Source organism: Protopterus annectens, chromosome 6.part0 (assembly GCF_019279795.1).
Source record: "Protopterus annectens isolate FY-2018-M chromosome 6.part0, PAN1.0, whole genome shotgun sequence".
NCBI lineage: Eukaryota > Metazoa > Chordata > Ceratodontiformes > Protopteridae > Protopterus > Protopterus annectens.
This window is the reverse complement of record NC_056737.1, coordinates 1036135418-1036153940: the sequence shown is the minus strand read 5'-3', so window position 1 is coordinate 1036153940 and position 18523 is coordinate 1036135418. Positions and strand designations below refer to the sequence as shown.

The following is an 18523-nucleotide window of genomic DNA, read 5'->3' as shown; positions in this document are numbered from 1 at the left end:
CAATATGCATTAAAAATTGTTTACAGCGTACTTTGACCTTAGAGATGTGTTTTTCAATACAGAAATATTTTGTGTGCAAAGAGTAAAAGTGCATGTCTGTCAGGGACAGAAACATCTGTTAAGACATTCACTACTCAGCCATCTATGTGTGCATCCATTTTCTGAAGTCTTATCCTGTGAAGGTTTGCCAATGACCTGTGCATGCAAATGTTTTGTTGTAAGAGACTCATTGAATAAATTATTCAAAACTGAAGGATTTATAGATTGTTGCTTAAAAAATGGTTTGGTTCATAATTATTTTTATCATAGGATCAACAATGATTTGCTGCTGTGGGAACCTACAGCACCTTCGCCAGTAGAAACATTTGAAAATATTACATATGGGATTGGACTGTCAGTGGCCAGTCAACTAATAAATACCTTCAAAAAAGAGAGCTTCAGTCCATTTAAATCCACCATTCAAGACGGTATGTATATTGTTTAGTTCCAAAAATTCAGAAATTATAATTTACATAGTATTCCTGTTTTTGCAGTATTTACCTCTTTATTATAATTTTTCAGAAAGGATATGCAACGAAATTTGACTTCAGAAGCTTTCTGCAGTGGGTAGTTTTTTGGATTTCTTTTTATGCTGTCTTCAGTTCAACAATTTTTTTCTCTGCCATTCCCAAGTTTGGGAGTGAAGATGTATGTTCCTTTTGGTAGCACGTGCAGTGGCATCTTGCATTATACTGAACGAACATGCCAGGTTTGTGCAGCATTGATTATGTTGTGCTGATTGTACATTACAAATTTTGCTCCTAATATTTATCTTTAAAATATTGCTGAATTCAGTGCTTAACCTGTCTGAAACCTTCCCATCTATTTTGCTTTGATAGATCATGAACCATGACTTTCACCTGCTCATTCCCTACTAGCTGAATAAGAAGCACTGCCATAAGTAGCAGTACTTCTGTCTAGTCAGCTATAGATGGAGACTGGAGAAGCTTGAGCCATACATCTGTCTAGTCAGCTATAGATGGAGAAGCTTGAACCCTGTGTAAACTCTTAGAAGATGGTGACATTTGATGGTGCTTAGCAGAGGGACTGCCAAGATCATCCTTCTGATGATCCCTGGACAGTCTCAGAACAGTGTGAGAGTGATGGACTTGGGATCAGACATCACTCACACCCTTCTCCAAGCATACCTGCCTTAAATGCTGCTTTGTTGCACCCAGGTTTTCCCAGCTCTCCCTTGACTATCAAGTTGATGAGCTCATACCTGCTGCTTGCTGATAATGAGGGGCCTTCAAGATTTGCTTCCAAAGCCATCAATTTGGGAGCTGTGTCCCTGGCTGTCTCCACCATCTCTCCTATGATTGAGCATCTAGGGAATGCTGACAGCTTACCTGCCCCAGTGGAGTGATCCATTAAGTTCCCTGGTTTATGATTTGTGGTCACATTCAAAATGAATGAGTCTTTTCACAAGGCATTTCCCTCAAGTGAAGTACAATTCACTGGCTAGAGTCAAAAAGGCTTGCCTGTGTCTCCCCCCACATCTGGCGGCACACGGGGCAGTCTTAGCTGTTAGATGACCTCCAACTCTTTGATATCTTATGGTACTTGTCCTTATGGGTGCAGGAGCACTTCCTTAGAGAACATAGATTTATACCACTGCCAAGCCCTATACCATCTTGTGTTTGCCTCAGCACTGCCTCTGGTAGATGCTTCCGTGGGTGCTGAGGCAATGTCACCTGATACCCATGTTTGACCCTTGCTGCCTTGATTTGTCATCCATGTAGCAAGAGTGGACCTGCCCATTTGAGAGATGTGGTATATGAGAGTTCTCTCTCACTCTCAATGTTTTGAGAAGGATTATGTCTGCAGGCTGGAAGTATTTGGATTATTCAACCTCTGTTCCCATGAAGACTGTTGTATTCTGTTTTTTTTTTTGTTTTGTTTTTTACTTAAACTTTTTTTGTATCTGGCTTGATATTTGCCTATTTTTGTTTGTTTTCTGCTTAGTGAAGTGAGATAATAGTGAAGTATGTTGGTGCAAACTCCTGCAGGATCTCTTTCTCAACACAGGTTTCAGACACCAAAGGATCATGCCATTTGCCACCTAAGGAGCCTAAGGATTTTTTGAGAGTAAGAAAGAAGATAGTGTCTCTGCTTTAATAAAGTTGATTATTCCCTATATCTCTCACCTGCCCAGGTTCCATGTCTGCTAAGTAGATCAGGCACTGGAGCATCTGGAAGACCTGTCAAGCTCTAGGATCCAAAAGGTTTTGGTTTGGACCCTTACCGCAGCATCTTTAGTAAGCTTCCATGTGATCTGCCATGACTTTGAACGTGATGATGATATAATTAGGACAGTAGTCTCAGGCAGATAACTGTGCTTGATGTTATTTGTTAAGCTGTTCGTCAAGGATGAACTTTGGAAGGCAATTTTGGTTGCCTTTTTCTTCAGAGTGTTGCTTTTTAAACATGCCTCACAGGATCTGGTTTCTGGTGGCTCCATGTTCTTTCAAGGATGAGCTTTGGAAGGCTATTCTGGATATCTTCTTTTGGAGTGTATTGCTGTTTAAGGAGGTCTTACAGGATCTGGTTTCTGTTGGCTCCATTGAGAGACTCTGACAGGACTGCTGTGGTTAGAGACCCTGGGGGGGGGGGGGTTCTGTGCTTTCTAGAGCAACATCCAAGTTCGACATTGGGAATAGCATTTATCAGGACATTGCTGAGCACCCTTCAGAATCATTTTAACAAGTGATACTGGTATTGTCTATCAAGGAAGGTTTGATGCCACCAGCTCACTTTTCTTCATGCAATCCACACCAGTTTTCTAGCAAGAAGAAAGTCCCTTTGAAGGATAAGAAGAACCTCCAGTTTTTAAGCAGTGTTGCTTCCTGAGCTCTGCTAGCTAAATTATTAATGAAGGTGATACTGATGGCCCAGTATAGTTTAGGATGGCCTGTGAGTCCCACTTCTCTAAAGAACCATCACAAAGGCTGTTGGGTTCCTGTTGTTGTCACAGTAGACCATATCTTAAGAGTTTTTAGGTTCTGCTTATGAGGCAGGCCTAGGATTGCACTCTTGCTTCTTCTTGGTTCTGAAGGATATGCAAAACCTTTGTCTGCTCTTAGATTGCAATATGTTCACCAAGCACATCTGATGTATTATTTTTCTGATGGTGAGTGTGCTTTTTTTTTCCCTGCAAGGCACCTGATCTGTGTCACCGGACATAATGGATGCCTTCTAGTACTTTACTGCCTAACGTCAGTGCATGATTGCTGTATCTTACTGTGGATGAACACCTCTTTCAGTACTGAATGCTGCAGGTTGGGCTGTCCTCTGTATCTAGTATTTATCAAAGTGCTAGTGGTAGATGTTGAGGCTTTGCAGGAAAAGGTCTACCATGTGTTGCTTTGTATGATTAACTGATTTCAAGTGCCCAACTCCCCTCTGAAAATCCTGTGTGGAGTTTTTATGCTATGTAACAGATACCTATCAGATACACACTGGCTAAGTCTTCCATGTAGTGAAGAAGATAAAGACAACCACAGTAAACAGACATTTGAGATCTGTGTACTAAAGTGGCAGGATGCCTAATACAGAGCCATGGGTAGTGCCCTGGAGGCGGTGACATGAGTCAGAACAAGCCACTTTCTATTTTATTGTATATCTTCTCTGTCTGCAAGTTAATTATTAAATCAAAAGATTACAACGTGACAATGACTGGTATAAGACCAAAAAGAAAAAAAAAAAGAAAACCATACACCAAATAAATCACCTGTTGGATGTTTACAGCTTTCACCTCTTTTAATCATAATACTCCATCAGAAATTATTTTACCCATTCGCAAACCCTTTATATACACACCCACAGAGTCTCATTTAAAAGTAAACCAATCACATTTGTACAAAATAAACCACATTCTTGAATTTAAAAGTAGAAAGATTGCTGACCCTAAAAATGTAGGGAACATTAGCTACCTCAAAGGAATTAAGATGAAATATAGTAACATTGTTTACAATTAAAACAGGCAAAGATGCCTTTTTAAACTGAAGGTCACTTCATTACGAGGAAGTGGATGCTCTAACATATCCTTAAAATTAATACCACTTTTGGTTGTAAAAACTGGGACAGTCCCCCACTATATTTTTTAATTCAGTTACCCCCAAAAATGTTACAGTTGTTATGTTGTCTATTTGCCAAAATAGCTGGGAAATCAACTACACGAATCAAAAGGAAAACCATTGTTAAATTTTCTGTTAGATTTAGCAACATGAAAAATTTCTTTCTATATTACAATATGAGCACATTCAACACCCCTCTTTTTAGAAACCACTTCACAAATACCATACACAGTGATAGTTGGCTATCTCTATCTATAAAAAGATGACTCAAAATCTTCTTTTCAGTACTGAAATCAACTTCCTTTGTGGTCTAAAGGTTCCCAATGATGGGTACCTAAAGGAAATAATGGGGTATCTTGAAAGACCTTGAGAAAAAAATTGTTTAAATATCAGTTGCTTTTTGGGGACATTTTTTCATGACTGTTGTGTGAACAAAAGGATCCCAAAAGGTTTAAGGGTCTCAATTTCCCAATGGCATTTTTCTAGAAGACACATGCAGTTAGAGACACTGTTTGATTGGACTGGTGTAAAAATTATGACATTAGGGTCGACAGGCTTTGCACTTGTAAATTTGAAAATGGGGTTTATTTAGCTAAATGTTTAGTATGCGAAGCATTCTAAATAGGCAGCACTATGAGACACTTTTAGAGAGAATGTGTGAACACATATTGCCCGTTAAGTACAAAAATGGTTCAAATGCATTAGTGAAACACAGAATATTATAAAGAAAATTTAAAGTTGAATTTTTAGTAATTGAGCAGTTGCACACAGATGTTAGAGGTGGAGACATTGACAATACTTTGGAATGCATGAAGATTGGATGGTGAATCATACTGAATGTCAGTTGCAATCTAGGCTTGAATCGTAGGTTTGAAAGCTGAAGTTATTGAGTTAATTCAGTTGGTTAATGATGATGAATTATTGCAATGTGTGATTCTACAAATGTGGTCTACTTTTAAATGAAAATCTGTGGCTGTGTTGTATAAGGCATTCATGAATGTTTTAAATTATTTCTGATGAAGTTGTGATTGAAAGAGATGAAGGCACTGAAGTACTTTGTGTATATTTTTTTATTAATTATTAAATTAAGCCCGGCTCTGTGGTATAGAACAGGGATTCCCAAACCAAGGTGCCATAGCAGCATCCTAAAGGTATTTTGGTGAGAAGGATGGAGTCCTTTATTGCCATTGTGTACTTATGCAGTATAAGTGGTCAGTGAAAAACTTACACAGCATTGCAGTTTAATGGTAAGCATTTTTTTCTAGGTACCTTTTACCTTTGCGCCAGTCCGTCATCAAACCCTGTTACTATCAGGTTCAGTCTCATTTGTTTCCCAATACAGGGGATGTACCCATACTTTACTGGGATGAGAAACTTTTGAAGAGGTCATCACATATGTAGATATTAGAGTTACTTGTCCCAACTGTCTGCAGACAGTCAGCTTCCACTGTAACCTGGCCCAGAGAGTAACTTCTGATGTTCATCGTGTTACCCTGCTGCAGTCATCACACTTGGTTTATCCTGTCGTCAGGCGGTCCCGCAGTTGGCCGGATTTCCAAAGTCTTGGTCCAACGTCGGTTGTTGTCGCCTCATCCCTGATGTCAGTGCGCCAGGGGTACATATACTGCAACCGACGCCATTTTCTTCAGTCTTTCTTGCCGCGCGGTGCCCGAAGCAGAAGCAGTTCGCAAGTGCCGGTCGGCCGACTCCTGAGATTGTCGAATTCGAATTTCAGACCAAAGTCTTCTATAAAGCTAAGTACCCCGTTGGGGAAACTTTTCTTGCCTCAGACCGATGTCAGAAAAAGTTAACAATTGTATTTCTTGTGGGAAGCAAATACCTCATAAGGATTTTCATTCTTATTGCATACCTTGCCTAGGCCCTGATCACGACGTCACTTCTTGTCGTTTTTGTGCTAGGTTTAATAAGCGTACTATTAAAAGGTGATTTGATTTCGCACGACACTTTTTTGGTAGAAAATTTAACTATAACATGCCGTCGGAGCTACCGAATACCGGCGTGCACAAAAAAACGTAGGGACAAGGACCGACAGCCAAGGCCTAAACCCGATTCCGAGGCCTCGGTTGATCCGGTCTCCGGTTATCAGTGAGGCTCCGACGCAGCCCCTGACTACCGCAGTCCTGGAACCCGAGACAGCTACGGATATTTTGACGGAATGTACTAGGCCGACGCAGCCTTTTACTTCAGGCCCTTCCGATGACATACCTTCTAAGGACGTCGGTGCTTCGGAAATGCCATCGGTTTCCGAGGGCATTTTCAGACCGACGACTCTCACAATCAAAACGTTTTCTAAGTCTAAGACTCCTTCTAAAGCTAAAAAGACTACACTTCAGTCTCCTGTTCAAGGCCCTATGCCTAAGAAACAGATGCTCAAAATGGCTGAAGATTTGATTTCTCTTATCAGGGGTTCACAGCCTCCTCCTGACAAAAGGCCTAGACAAGAGGAAGATTCTGCTTCTTCTGAGCAACTGTCTATTTCTTCGGATTCCTCTGAAGACCAAGACTATTCCTACTCTCCTTATGAAGATTCTGATGCTGAGGACTCTATTCCCTCAGCTTCCCCTCCTGAAGACTACTCTTTTGGGGAAACTTTACACACTATGAGGGAACATTTCCACTGGGAAGGTCAGGATTTCTCTGATTCCAAGAAAAGGCTCAGAGAGTTTCTTTTACTCCCCCAACACAGACCTCTAGCCATCCCACCTGTTCTGGATATTGTGGATGATGTCTATTTAGAATCCAGTTTCAACCCAGACTCTCTACCTCCTGCTCCGGCTAAGCCTGACAGATATTACAGAGTACCTGATTCCCACAAATTTCTTTACAAAAGCCCAGTAGCTGACCCAGAGACTATCTCCCAGGGTCCCAAGGGGGCTAAGGCTTCCATGGCTAAAAACCCAGTACCTTCTGAGAGGGACTCAAGAGCACTAGACAGGTGGGGGAAAAAGGTTTACACCTCAGCCACATTAGCTATGAGAGCGCTAAATTGTCAATTTCATATGCTCAAGTATCAGCAGTTTCTAATCTCTCAGTTAAAACAAAAGATAACCTCCCTTCCCCAACAATCTGAATTGAAAGAAGTACAGGATTTGTTGCACGCCACCGAGCAGGTAGGCAAACATACCTTACAATGTGGGTTTGATTCTTTGGTGACCTCCTGCAGAGCAGCTGTCACTGGATCAGTTATATGTAGGCATGCCTGGTTAAAGGAACAAAGTCTACCTGATCATGTCAAAGCAAAACTACTGGATGCACCCTTACAGCAGGATGTTCTTTTTGGAGTTAAAGCAGAAGAAGTGCTAAAGAAAATGGAAGATAAGGCGAAATCAATGCAGACAGTCAAAGATTTCCTACAGGTACAACCCCCTCGCTTCAGCAGAAACTGGCCAACAAAAAATTGGTCCTTTCCAGCCACTGACAGACCTCAGAGGGGTAAATGCAGCCGCCCAAGGGGCAGAGGACAACCACAAGCCCAGTATAAACCTCGCCAATGGGGCACTCCAACCCAGAAAGGAGGAGAAGACGGGTCTCAACCCACCAGAAGGCAAACTCAATGACTTGCACCTCAACTGGCCAAACAAAGCTCTTTTGTTAGCCCCCTTGGGGGGAAAACTAGCACTTTTTGCAGACAACTGGCACATGGTCACAAAGGACAAATGGGTCCTAGACATAATTTTACGAGGATACAGATTCCACTTTCACACCTTGTCAATGAAAAGAGGAATGCCAAACCTGCCACTAAATCAAAGGGCAGAGGCTCAAAAACAAATTACAGCTCTCATGGCCATGAGAGCCATTCAACAGGTACCGATTCAAAGGCAAGGCCAAGGATTTTACTCAAGGCTCTTTCTAGTACCCAGAAAGGACAATGCTTGGAGACCAATTCTGGATCTTTCAATTCTAAACACTTACCTACAAGTCCCAAAATTCAAGACGCTAACACTACAGCAGCTACTTCCCATGTTGGGCAAGGAAGCATGGCTGGTAACGTTGGACCTCAAGGAGGCATACCTGCATGTCCCTATCAAACAAAGTTGCAGAAGATACCTCCGTTTCATTGCAGGTTCAACCCATTACCAATTCTCTGCACTGCCCTTTGGCTTATCTAGTGCGCCCAGAGTTTTCACAAAATGCCTGGCACCAGTAATTGCATACTGCAGACAAAGAGGAATTCAAATATATCCATAACTGGACGAAAGCCTCATCCAAGCAGAAAGAAAAGACATTCTCTTACATCATCTGGCTTTTGTGAAGCATCTACTAAATTGTCTGGGGTACACAGTAAACGAAAAGAAGTCAAAACTAGTACCCTCACAAAAAATGACATTCCTGGGTGCCAGCTTGGACACAACGGCCCAGAAGGCTTATCTTACACCAGACAAGCAACTACAACTGACTCAATATTTCAAGATAATGGCAACGAAGACCCAATTAACTGCAAGAAAAATTCTGCAGGCTTTGGGCTTCATGGCATCTTGCATTCTGATAATACCATTTGCAAAACTGCATATGAGGAAATTACAGTGGTACCTAAAAAGTGTATGGTCTCAACACAGCCACAGCTTGGACACAGTGATATCTCTCATTCCCTGCCTTCAACAGGAATTTCTATGGTGGGCACAGGCATGTCACCTCAACAAGGGTCAGCCTTTCACCTTGCCCCCAACCAGGCAAACTATCACAACAGATGCCTCAGACTATGCCTGGGGGGCACACATGGCAGGGCAATGCATTCAAGGCCTATGGACTGCAGAACAAAGAAAACTGCACATAAATCAAAAAGAGATGCTAGCTGTACAGAAAGCTCTGACAGTCTTCAAGGGTCTTCTGCATCCAGGACAACTTGCAATAAAGACGGACAACACCACAGTAATGTGGTACATAAACAAACAAGGGGGCACACATTCCTACCCTCTTTGCAGGCAAGCAATAATCTTATGGAACACAGCTCTAGCCTACCAAGTCCAGTTACAAGCTCAATTCCTGCCAGGACAGAAAAACACATTGGCAGATGACCTAAGCAGAAACATCAAAGATCCCCACGAGTGGAAGCTAGACCCACAAATATTTACAATGATAACTCAAAAATGGGGCCTACCAAATATAGACCTGTTTGCCAGTCCTCAAAACTACCAACTGACAAAATTTTGTACAAGGACATTCCACCATCAAGCTTGGAAAGTGGACGCTCTCGCCTTCAGTTGGAAAAACTTGACAGCATATGCCTTTCCTCCATTACCTCTTCTCACAAAGGTTCTTTTGAAGGTCAAAAAGGAGAAACCTCGACTGATTCTCATAGCCCCAGACTGGCCACGCCAGCACTGGTACCCGCTATTGAAGAATATGGCTCACAGCCCACCATGGATATTGCCTCAAATACCTCATCTGCTCATGCAGCAAAACAAACAGATTCTACACAGCCAGCTAAAAACCTTAAACCTGGCTGCATGGCGAATCTTTTAAACATCCAACCAGCCCCTCTTTCACAAGCAGTTCTGGATGTTATTCTGGAAGCCAGGAGGCCAAGCACCAGGAAGGCTTACTCTGACAAATGGAAAAGGTTTTCTGCCTGGAACCAAACTAAAGGCCAAGACACAACTCAGCCTCATATGCCTCACATTCTGCAGTATTTAGCAGAGATGTTGCACAAAGGACTTTCCTTCTCCTCTATTAAAATCCATGCTTCAGCTATTTCAGCTCACTACGACACGAAATCCACCTTTATTTTCACATCCTCTTCTAAAGCAGTTCCTCAGAGGGGCAAAAAACATTAGACCACCTAGAAGAGCTCCTACATAAACATGGGACCTCAACTTTGTTCTGGAAAAACTAACGTTACCTCCCTTTGAACCAACTTTCTCTGCAGACCTTCAGTTCCTATCTTGGAAGACTGCCCTGCTCCTGGCAATAACTTCTGCTAGGAGAGTCTCAGAATTACAGGCACTAATGGCAGTGGAACCTTTCCTCATTTTCCATCAAGACAGAGTTTCTTTATGAACTAATCCTTCCTTCATGCCTAAGGTGGTTTCCAGTGTAGCTTTAAATCAAACCATCCATCTACCCACCTTCTTTCCCAATCCACAGAACAAAGGTGAGAGACTCTTGCATTCCTTGGACATTCACAGGCAGCTTCGTTACTACTTGGACAAAACTAAGACTTTCAGAAAAACTGACCAGCTCTTTGTATCCTATGCTACAGCTTCTCAAGGGAGGGCTATATCCAAACAAACCATTTCTAAATGGATAGGCCATTGCATATGGTTCTGTTATACCCATCATGGGAAACCAGTTCCTACTTCCATTAGATCTCACTCTACCAGGGCAACAGCTACCTCTACAGCCTTTCTCAGAGGGGTCCCTACCAAGGAAATTTTAGAAGCTGCAACTTGGAGTTCAGTACACACCTTCACCAAGCACTATCATCTACCTCTTTATTCTAAGTCCAGGGCAGGCTTCACCACTGCAGTTCTGCAGAGCCTCATTGCCTCCACTAACCCTCTATGATACCTCCACCCTTCCTTAGCTTTGGGACTCAACCCAAGTGTGATGACTGCAGCAGGGTGACACGATGAACATAGTACAGTTTTGTACCTACCATAAATGTAGATGTTCGAGTGTTCACCCTGCTGCAGTCCAGGTTACCCTCCCTCCAACCCCTCTGATCTTTTGGCTAAATCTCTGCTATACCTTACTGATGTATTTGCTTATAGCTGAAGGGATTTTGTGTTTGTACAGTGTTCACACCATTTGTTACTAATTTTGATCACCTTTTTGGGGGCACCTGACATCTGGGGCAAGAAAAACTGAAGAAAATGGTGTCGGTTGCAGTATATGTACCCCTGGCGCACTGATGTCAGGGATGAGCCGACAACAACCGATGTCAGACCAAGACTTTGGAAATCCAGCCGACTGCGGGACCGCCTGACGACAGGATAACCCAAGTGTGATGACTGCAGCAGGGTGAACACTCAAACATCTACATTTATGGTAGGTACAAAACTGTACTTTCCCCACCCCACAGTTAGTCAGACCTGCTAGTCCATGGTGGTGTAACAGAGGGCTGTTACCACCACTAATCTTCTGCTTCAGCCTAGCCCACTGAATGGCTCTTGTCTCCCTGCCACAGGCAGATTCCAAGTTCACCTGCGGTTCTATAGCAGAGTCCTTCTCCACATGGACTGCACAGTTTCCCCCCACTCCGGCACCAACCCCTCCCTCTGGTGGTGATATGATCATTTACATCATGACAGGTCTGCCTGTGCCTCTTTATCCCACGTGTTTGCTCTTTCACAATTAGGGACAATGGCTACCATCACTGGTTTAGGTAGTCAAAGATCACATCATTCTCTGCACTGGCTCCTCTTGTCAGTGCTGCTGGCCTCCTTCCTAGCACTGGAGAGTGATTGACAGATGGGCAAGAAACACCCTACCTTGATGGTGGGCTGCTGTAGACACTTAATGGCCATCATGCCCTCTCTGGGTACACAAAATACCACTTGAATTTGGAGAGCTGGGGCATGACACACACGTTTGACCTTTAGTCTTGAGTTCAAACTCAGGTGTAACACACTGCAACACAAAAAAGGACTGCCTTCACCCTGGGTTAAGGAGCTCAAAGGAAAAAAACGTCCACAAACAATACAGAGTCTATCAAAGGTAGCATATAAAAAGAAGTCTTTCTGAGTTTTCGCACAAATAAAATACAATTGGAATACAGAGGGACTTGGGTGTTTGAGTTTCATTCTAGCTGTCTCTTGTAATTTAAGTAATTCTTCAGCTCATGTCAGGTTGTGGAACTTGTTTTCCCAATGTTCGTTGACTATACTTCAGCACTTATCATTTCACTGTACTTTAAAATGATGGTCTGTTACCTGTCCTCTGTGGATACTGCCAAATTTATTGGTATTTGTTCCAGTAAAGGGGTCCCTCAACTCCTTGCTAAGAAGAGATGGGTGGAGAGTGTGTGTGTGTGTGTGTGTGTGTGTGTGTGTGTGTGTGTGTGTGTGTGTGTGTGTGTGTGTGTGTGTGTGTGTGTGTGTGTGTGTGTGTGTGTGACAGAGTGAGAAAGAGAGAGAGAGGCAGGCTTAAAACTGGAGTTGGGGCATATGTTCTGCTGGGTTAAATATAACCATGTCTCGAACAGCAAAGTTTAATGGGAAATGGTTGATATTCTCTTCTTCTAAAGGCACAGAGAGTGAGAAACACGCACACACACACACACACACACATACAAACAGAGGAAAGTTTGAAGATAGAGTTCGTACAGTCAAAATAGTTGAAAGCAAGGATAGTCGTTCAACAGCATGGTACTAGTCATGATGGCCTAAGGATTTTACTTACAGCTTTTTTTCTGCTATGTGCTCTCTCTCAGTCTCATGTCATAGATAAAGCATTCAGCAAGTAGGAAAGTATAATCTAACTTTTTGTTTTCCTTCTCTTTATTTACTTTGTTGTGTGTAATTGCTGCCCAGAAAGTGCTGTGTCACTGAAGGTTCTTCATTCTATCACTTTTGCAGTATTCCATACAGATAGGACTTCTGTGATAGGTGTTCTGTCCTTCTGGCCAATCTTCAAGAGATCAGGAGCCTCTCCCCACCCACACAACATACAGTCACCCTGAAGCACATCCAAGATGCTAGTACAGCAGGTGATGTACTCCATGCCATCTTTGGAACTGTCTTACTGCAGTATGCATATCTGGACATCTTGTTCATCATTATGCATTAGTCTTTTTTATCTGTATAGATCCAGCAGAGCTCATCCAGGTACATAACCCAAGTGAGATATGTTCTTTCTTCCTTATTGTTTATTTGTGGCTGTTTGAGAGTTTTTCATTGCTAACTCTCTTATGTCTAGCAAGAAAAAGGGAAAGTGTGGGTGTGGTATCATATCTCCTACAGAGACTGCCATACTAGCTGTATTTTTTGTGTAGGTGCAGAGTACAATGCCAAGAATTGCAACAACTGCTAAAGGTTCATGTCCAAAACTTTCAGATGTAGGCTGTGTACTCTGGGCTTATACCTAGACTTAAATTTTTTTGAGGTCTTGACATGCTCACTCATATTGTCAGCTGGTCAACATGTCTCCTTCAAACTTCCATCTAAGTAAAAAGTGGATGGCTGGAGTGAGCAGGGAATTGGATGACACCATTGAGAAATCCCAGTCACCTGATCAGCCCAAAGTGACTTTCCTTGGTGAGGTACATTTGCAACCCCTGGACCAGCTGTCTTCCTCTTCAGTGTCAGATTTAGGCCATGGCACAGGGAAGCATGGCCCCTCCTTTATCAAACTCACAGTCAGCTTGGCTTACCTCTCAACCCTTCCACTTTTTGGAGTACATGAAAGTCATTTTTAATCTTGATATGGATTCAAGAGTGAAAATTGGCATACTGCTCTGTCAGAAGAAGTGAGGCTTCTTGTGAGAGGTCGGAGGTTAATGAAATACGAAGCGAGTGAATTGTGTTAAGTGTTTTTTCGGCTGTCTTTCACATCTTTGGATTCTAGAAGGTAATTTTTTTTTTTTTAATCCTGGCAGGGTCAGACCCGTTACTTTAAGTTGCAGTGGTTCTGGGGTTGTCTTTTTGCTGCTATAATTTTGGTTTTGCTGGACTGTGGTGTATTTGGGTGAAGCAGTCTGGAAATGTATTTTAAACTCTTAGTGCAAGAATTCTGAAAAAGGCCAAAAATAATGGAAGGACAAAGTCTCAAAATCAGGGACAGATTTTAAATATTGCATTATTGAATTCTAGGGTATTTTATTTGATCACATATTGCAATAACTCTTTACATTTTTTGTCAGTTGAGGGGTAATTTACAGATTTTGGGTCAACAACTCTTTCCCCTTCCTTCTATTCCTATCCTCTCTTTGTCAGAGACTCTATCTTGTTATTCTTTTTGTTTATACATCCATTTTGTATAAGATTTATTGTACTTTCCTTTTGTATCTTTAGGCAACTAGGACTTTTGTGAATAGTTTCCTTCCTTTTGTTGTTATTGTTATAATTGTCTGTACTAGGATGTACAATTTGCAGTTGCCTTGTTTCATTCATGGCACTTGCCTGTATGTGTTTTGTTGTCTTCTTTTCTATAAAATAGTAATAAAGATTTTTGAAGAAAAAAATATTGCTGTTACAAGTTTAGAAAGTTAATAGAATAATAGGATGTTCATATTGGTTACTGTTGCAGTAGCCTAAGCTTTATAGGTTATCTCTATATATACATATATATATATATATATATATATATATATATATATATATATATATATATATATATATATATATATAAAGTATGTAATAGCCAGACAACTTTAAAAACTTCAAGGCACCTTGCACTTGCCCAAACTTTTAGACTGCTCGGTCTGCGTTGTTTAAAAGACTATTTTGAGTGGCAAGCCCTTCAGAGCTCTCCTTCCTTTGAAGAATGCACTCTACTGCAGTTTTCTGGGGTTGATGGTTGGCTTGCACTTTTCCATTGTTGGGCAAATAATTTCCCTTTGGGGAAAAATAAACTTAATTTAGGAAAGTCATTTTTGAACTAGACATTTGTGTTTTAATGGACTGTCATGAGAATTAACTGTACTTTTAAAAGGGGAGTTACTTTTTTTCTGTCAGTTTAAAAATAGCAGACAGATTGTATAAAAGTTCCTTGGTCTTTCTAGTTTATGTATGTTCACCACAGACCTTACTCAACAACTATAACTTTAGTTAGTCCAGCAGCTGCTGAACATTTAATTACAATCATTCCCTTTCTGACAAAGATGGTACATTGATTAATAAGTTTGGGAAAAATGTATGCTTCTGCAACTTTGAGTTTCAAAATTTTGAATTGTCATGCTCATATATTAAAAAGTTTATTTTGACTAATCAAACGTATGAGGAATGTTTTATCAGCAGTTCCTTAATGTGAAGAAAAATCTGCTTTGAATGGGCTGGTTTGTTTCATTTCACAAGTCAAAAGTCATTGTTTAAAGTGTGTTTAGGTTTCTTCTTCCAGGACTAGAAGATGTAAATAGTGAGATTTTAAATTTTCCTTTGGCTAGAGAGTTAATTTTTGGTGCCTGTGTTAAAGAGGTTTTCAAAAAATGTGATGAAAAGGATAAACTGATTCAAGGAGTCTCTCATATTTTTCAGTCCTCCTTTTCCAAATTTTTCACTGGATTCTGTATCCTCTTGTCCAATTTTGGCAAGAAACAAAATAAGCAGTTTTAGCAAAATGCTGGTAAAGAGAAATTTAAAAAACAATTGCAAGGAGGTTCCAAAGAAGGAAACAGGAACCTCCCAAAACAAAGGACAGTCAAACAAGTCAGAATGACTGTCGAAGGGGCCATGTCCCCCACCCCACCCTGGTAATCCCTTATCCATTCCAGAAAGACTGGGTGTCCTTTTTTCTGTTTGGCAACAGAGAGTTTCAGACAAATGGGTTCTAAAGATCATTCATTATGGTTGCAGATGCCAGTGGGAGTAAATTCCTCCATTCTAGGGAGTTATTCCTCATCCATAAGCCCAAACTCCTCTATTTCCCCAGTCCTACAACATATATTGTCTCAGGGAGGGCCTGTTCCTCATTTCCATTTTGGGTAAATATTTTTATTTAAGGATGTTTGTGGTGCCAAGGAAAGAAAGAAAATGCTTGGAGGCCAGTTCTAGATCTTTCTTTCCTAAACTTATTTGTGATATTGCAAGTCTGAAATGCTATCACTTCACAACTTGTTGCCCTTTCTTTCTCATTTAAGTTTGTTTGGTAACACTAGATTTAAAAAGGCTTCACATCACATACCTATTCATCTAGACTTAAGACATTTCTTAAGGTTTTGTGTGTCTGGATCAGATGTTCATCATATTGATCAGTGCTGCAGTAGCCTTACCTATATTTGTTATATCCTACCAAGGCTATAACAACCGACCAGCTTTCAAAGTTTCAACGCACCTTCCATGTTCCCAAATTGTAAGGCAGTTCGAGTTGAGCTCACTAAAAGACAAGATCTGAAGTAGTTAACTTCATTTGATCAGCAACATGTGGGTTACGGATCTGAGCCAGCAGCATACCAAGCAAAAAGATCCAAGCTCCAAGTTCCTCCCCCCTACCCATACTGCACTGCAACCTCCTTCCAATCCTCAGATCTCATTTGCCGCAGCTTCACCAGCACGAGATTCTTGAGCTCCAGGCAAGTGTTAGGGTTTTTTTCTCTAAAACTTGGTTTGTGTGTGCCCTTTTTGATAGTTTTGAGGTAAATTATTAATTGGCCAAGATACTTATTGGGTTTTTCCTTGTTTAAAAGTTGAAAACTTTCTTTTAGTGTAGGCCTCCCTTCCCACCCGTTGTGTGTGTGTGTTCTTTAGAATGTCGGAAAGTCAGAAAGTGACTTTCTCTAAGTGCACAGAGTGTGGCCCCAAGCTGTCTCCTGCTGATGGTCACACTGTGTGTGGTTTGCTTGGTGGTGGCTCATTTGTCTTCTGACTGCAAGATTTGTGCGGCCTTCAACCCCCGAGCCCTGCGGGATCACAGGAATAAGTTGATTCTGGCGGGTCTTCTACCGGCAGAATCAACTTCTGCTGCTTCTTCCTCTTCAGCTTCCTTACCAGCCACGGCTGTGACTGTTCAGCCTTCTGGCCCTTCTCCCCTGTCCGGGACTCACCCTCCCACCTTACCACAGGGAGAGAAAGAGGCCAAGAAGATTAAAGAAAAGCACAGGGATACAGAGAGACATGTGGATAAGGATAAAGATAGAGAGAGGGGCTGCAAGCGACAGACCAAGTTAGATCCAATGGCCCCTCCTGCTAAAGTTATCTTGTCTCCAGTAAAAGTTCCCAGGCCATCCTCTCCTCTGCTCTGTTCACCACGTTTTTCTCCGGAGCCGGAGGAGGAGGCTAGATCACCGTCGAGGTCGTCTTCGCGTCGGCTCTCCCGGCCAGCATCGGTGGCATCCTCCAGATCAACCAGAAGCATCTCTGAAGCAGACATGGATCGGATGATGCGAAGGTTTCTACAAATTCAAATGCAGATGGGGGTAATGCTGGCCCCCCCCCTCCCGGTGTGGGGAGTTCTGCTCCTTTTTTCACCTAGATAGCTCCTTCTCCGATCCACCATCGGATATCGGAGTCTATGGATCCAAGGAGCCCCGGAGTCAGGGGGTAGGCACTGATGGTGCCTTCGGCCTCGATGCCGGCCATGCCCTCTAGTCTATCGGATCCGCTTCAACTCCGATACCTTTGTCAGATCCGAGGGTCTCTGCTACCAGTTTCTGGGATGCTGGGTCTCCCTCGGCATTCAACGTCGTGGAGAGGGTTCTCTCTGGAGGATCGAGACCCCTCACTCTGTCCTCGGGGTTCATCCCTGCTCCCTCGCAGTTGGGTTTGTCTTCCGTCATCCAGTCCCCCCAGGGACAGCCTGTGTCCATTGCGCCCCAGACAATTGCCTTGGAGAAACAAGAAACCATTTGTGAGCCCTCCCCGGAGAGTCCACCCGAGGAGGTCCCTCACAATCGCCAGTGTAAGAGGAGGCACTTGGACTCCCCCGAGTCCCTCACTGAGGATACCGACTTGGAGGAAAGGGATGGTTCACCTAAATCACTCCCCGAAGACATCTCCTTTGGAGACATTATGGAAATCCTTTGCCCGGGGGGGGGGGGGGGGGGGTGGTCCACCCAAAAACCTTCCTCTAACGAGTCGATATTTCTGGAGGCATTCGACACAAGCCCATCTACATCTTGGGTGTCCCCCCTGGCCGACCCTCTGGTGGACCTTATCACCACCAGAGTGTGGAGGGAACCCGACACTGTGGAGCCTATACCCAAAAGACCCGACAAAATACTGAGTCCACCAGCAGATAGAGCTTCTTGGAACAAAGCTTCCCCGGTTGATGCCATGGTGGTGGCGGCGGCCTCAAAAAAGGAATTCACCCAAGAAAGTTCCTCGGTCCACCCCCCCAGACAAGGAGCCCAGGGCTATGGACCATCTTGGAAAGTGGACCTTTGCTTCAGCTACCTTTACTATAAGAGCGCTGAATTACTTGGCCCACGTAATTCGACTGCAGCGGGACCTCGTGAAAGAAAACGCTGAGTCTCCCCCGGAGTCTATGTCGACCAAGGATAAACGGACCTTCTCTGCTCGTATGGCCACTCTCAAGTCTGTGTCTAATACGTCCATGCGTTTACTCTGTCTTACCACTGAAGGAGCACTAGGGCTAGCGGGTCCGGCATCGCCTTAAGGCGTCACTCCTGGCTCCGTCTTTGCGACTTCTCTGCGCTCTTCAAGGCGTCCTTCACTAACGCACCCTTTGACGGTTCCACCCTGTTCAGGAAGACTGTTCACAATACGCTTGTCCAGAGCGAGAAAGACGGGAAGACACGGTCAGCCGTCAGGATCCGCTTCTCTAATCCTCAAAGG

The 18523-nt window shown here is 42.8% G+C and overlaps 1 protein-coding gene across 1 annotated transcript in view; it reads left to right on the top strand.

Annotated features, from left to right (window-relative positions):
* Positions 1 to 18523, top strand: part of ATG2B (autophagy related 2B) — a 1825281-nt gene that overhangs the window by 841873 nt on the left and 964885 nt on the right. Inside the window, exon 18 of the mRNA XM_044074646.1 lies at positions 310 to 467. Coding sequence (XP_043930581.1) covers positions 310 to 467 — 158 coding nt within the window. The remainder of the gene's footprint in view (positions 1 to 309; positions 468 to 18523) is intronic.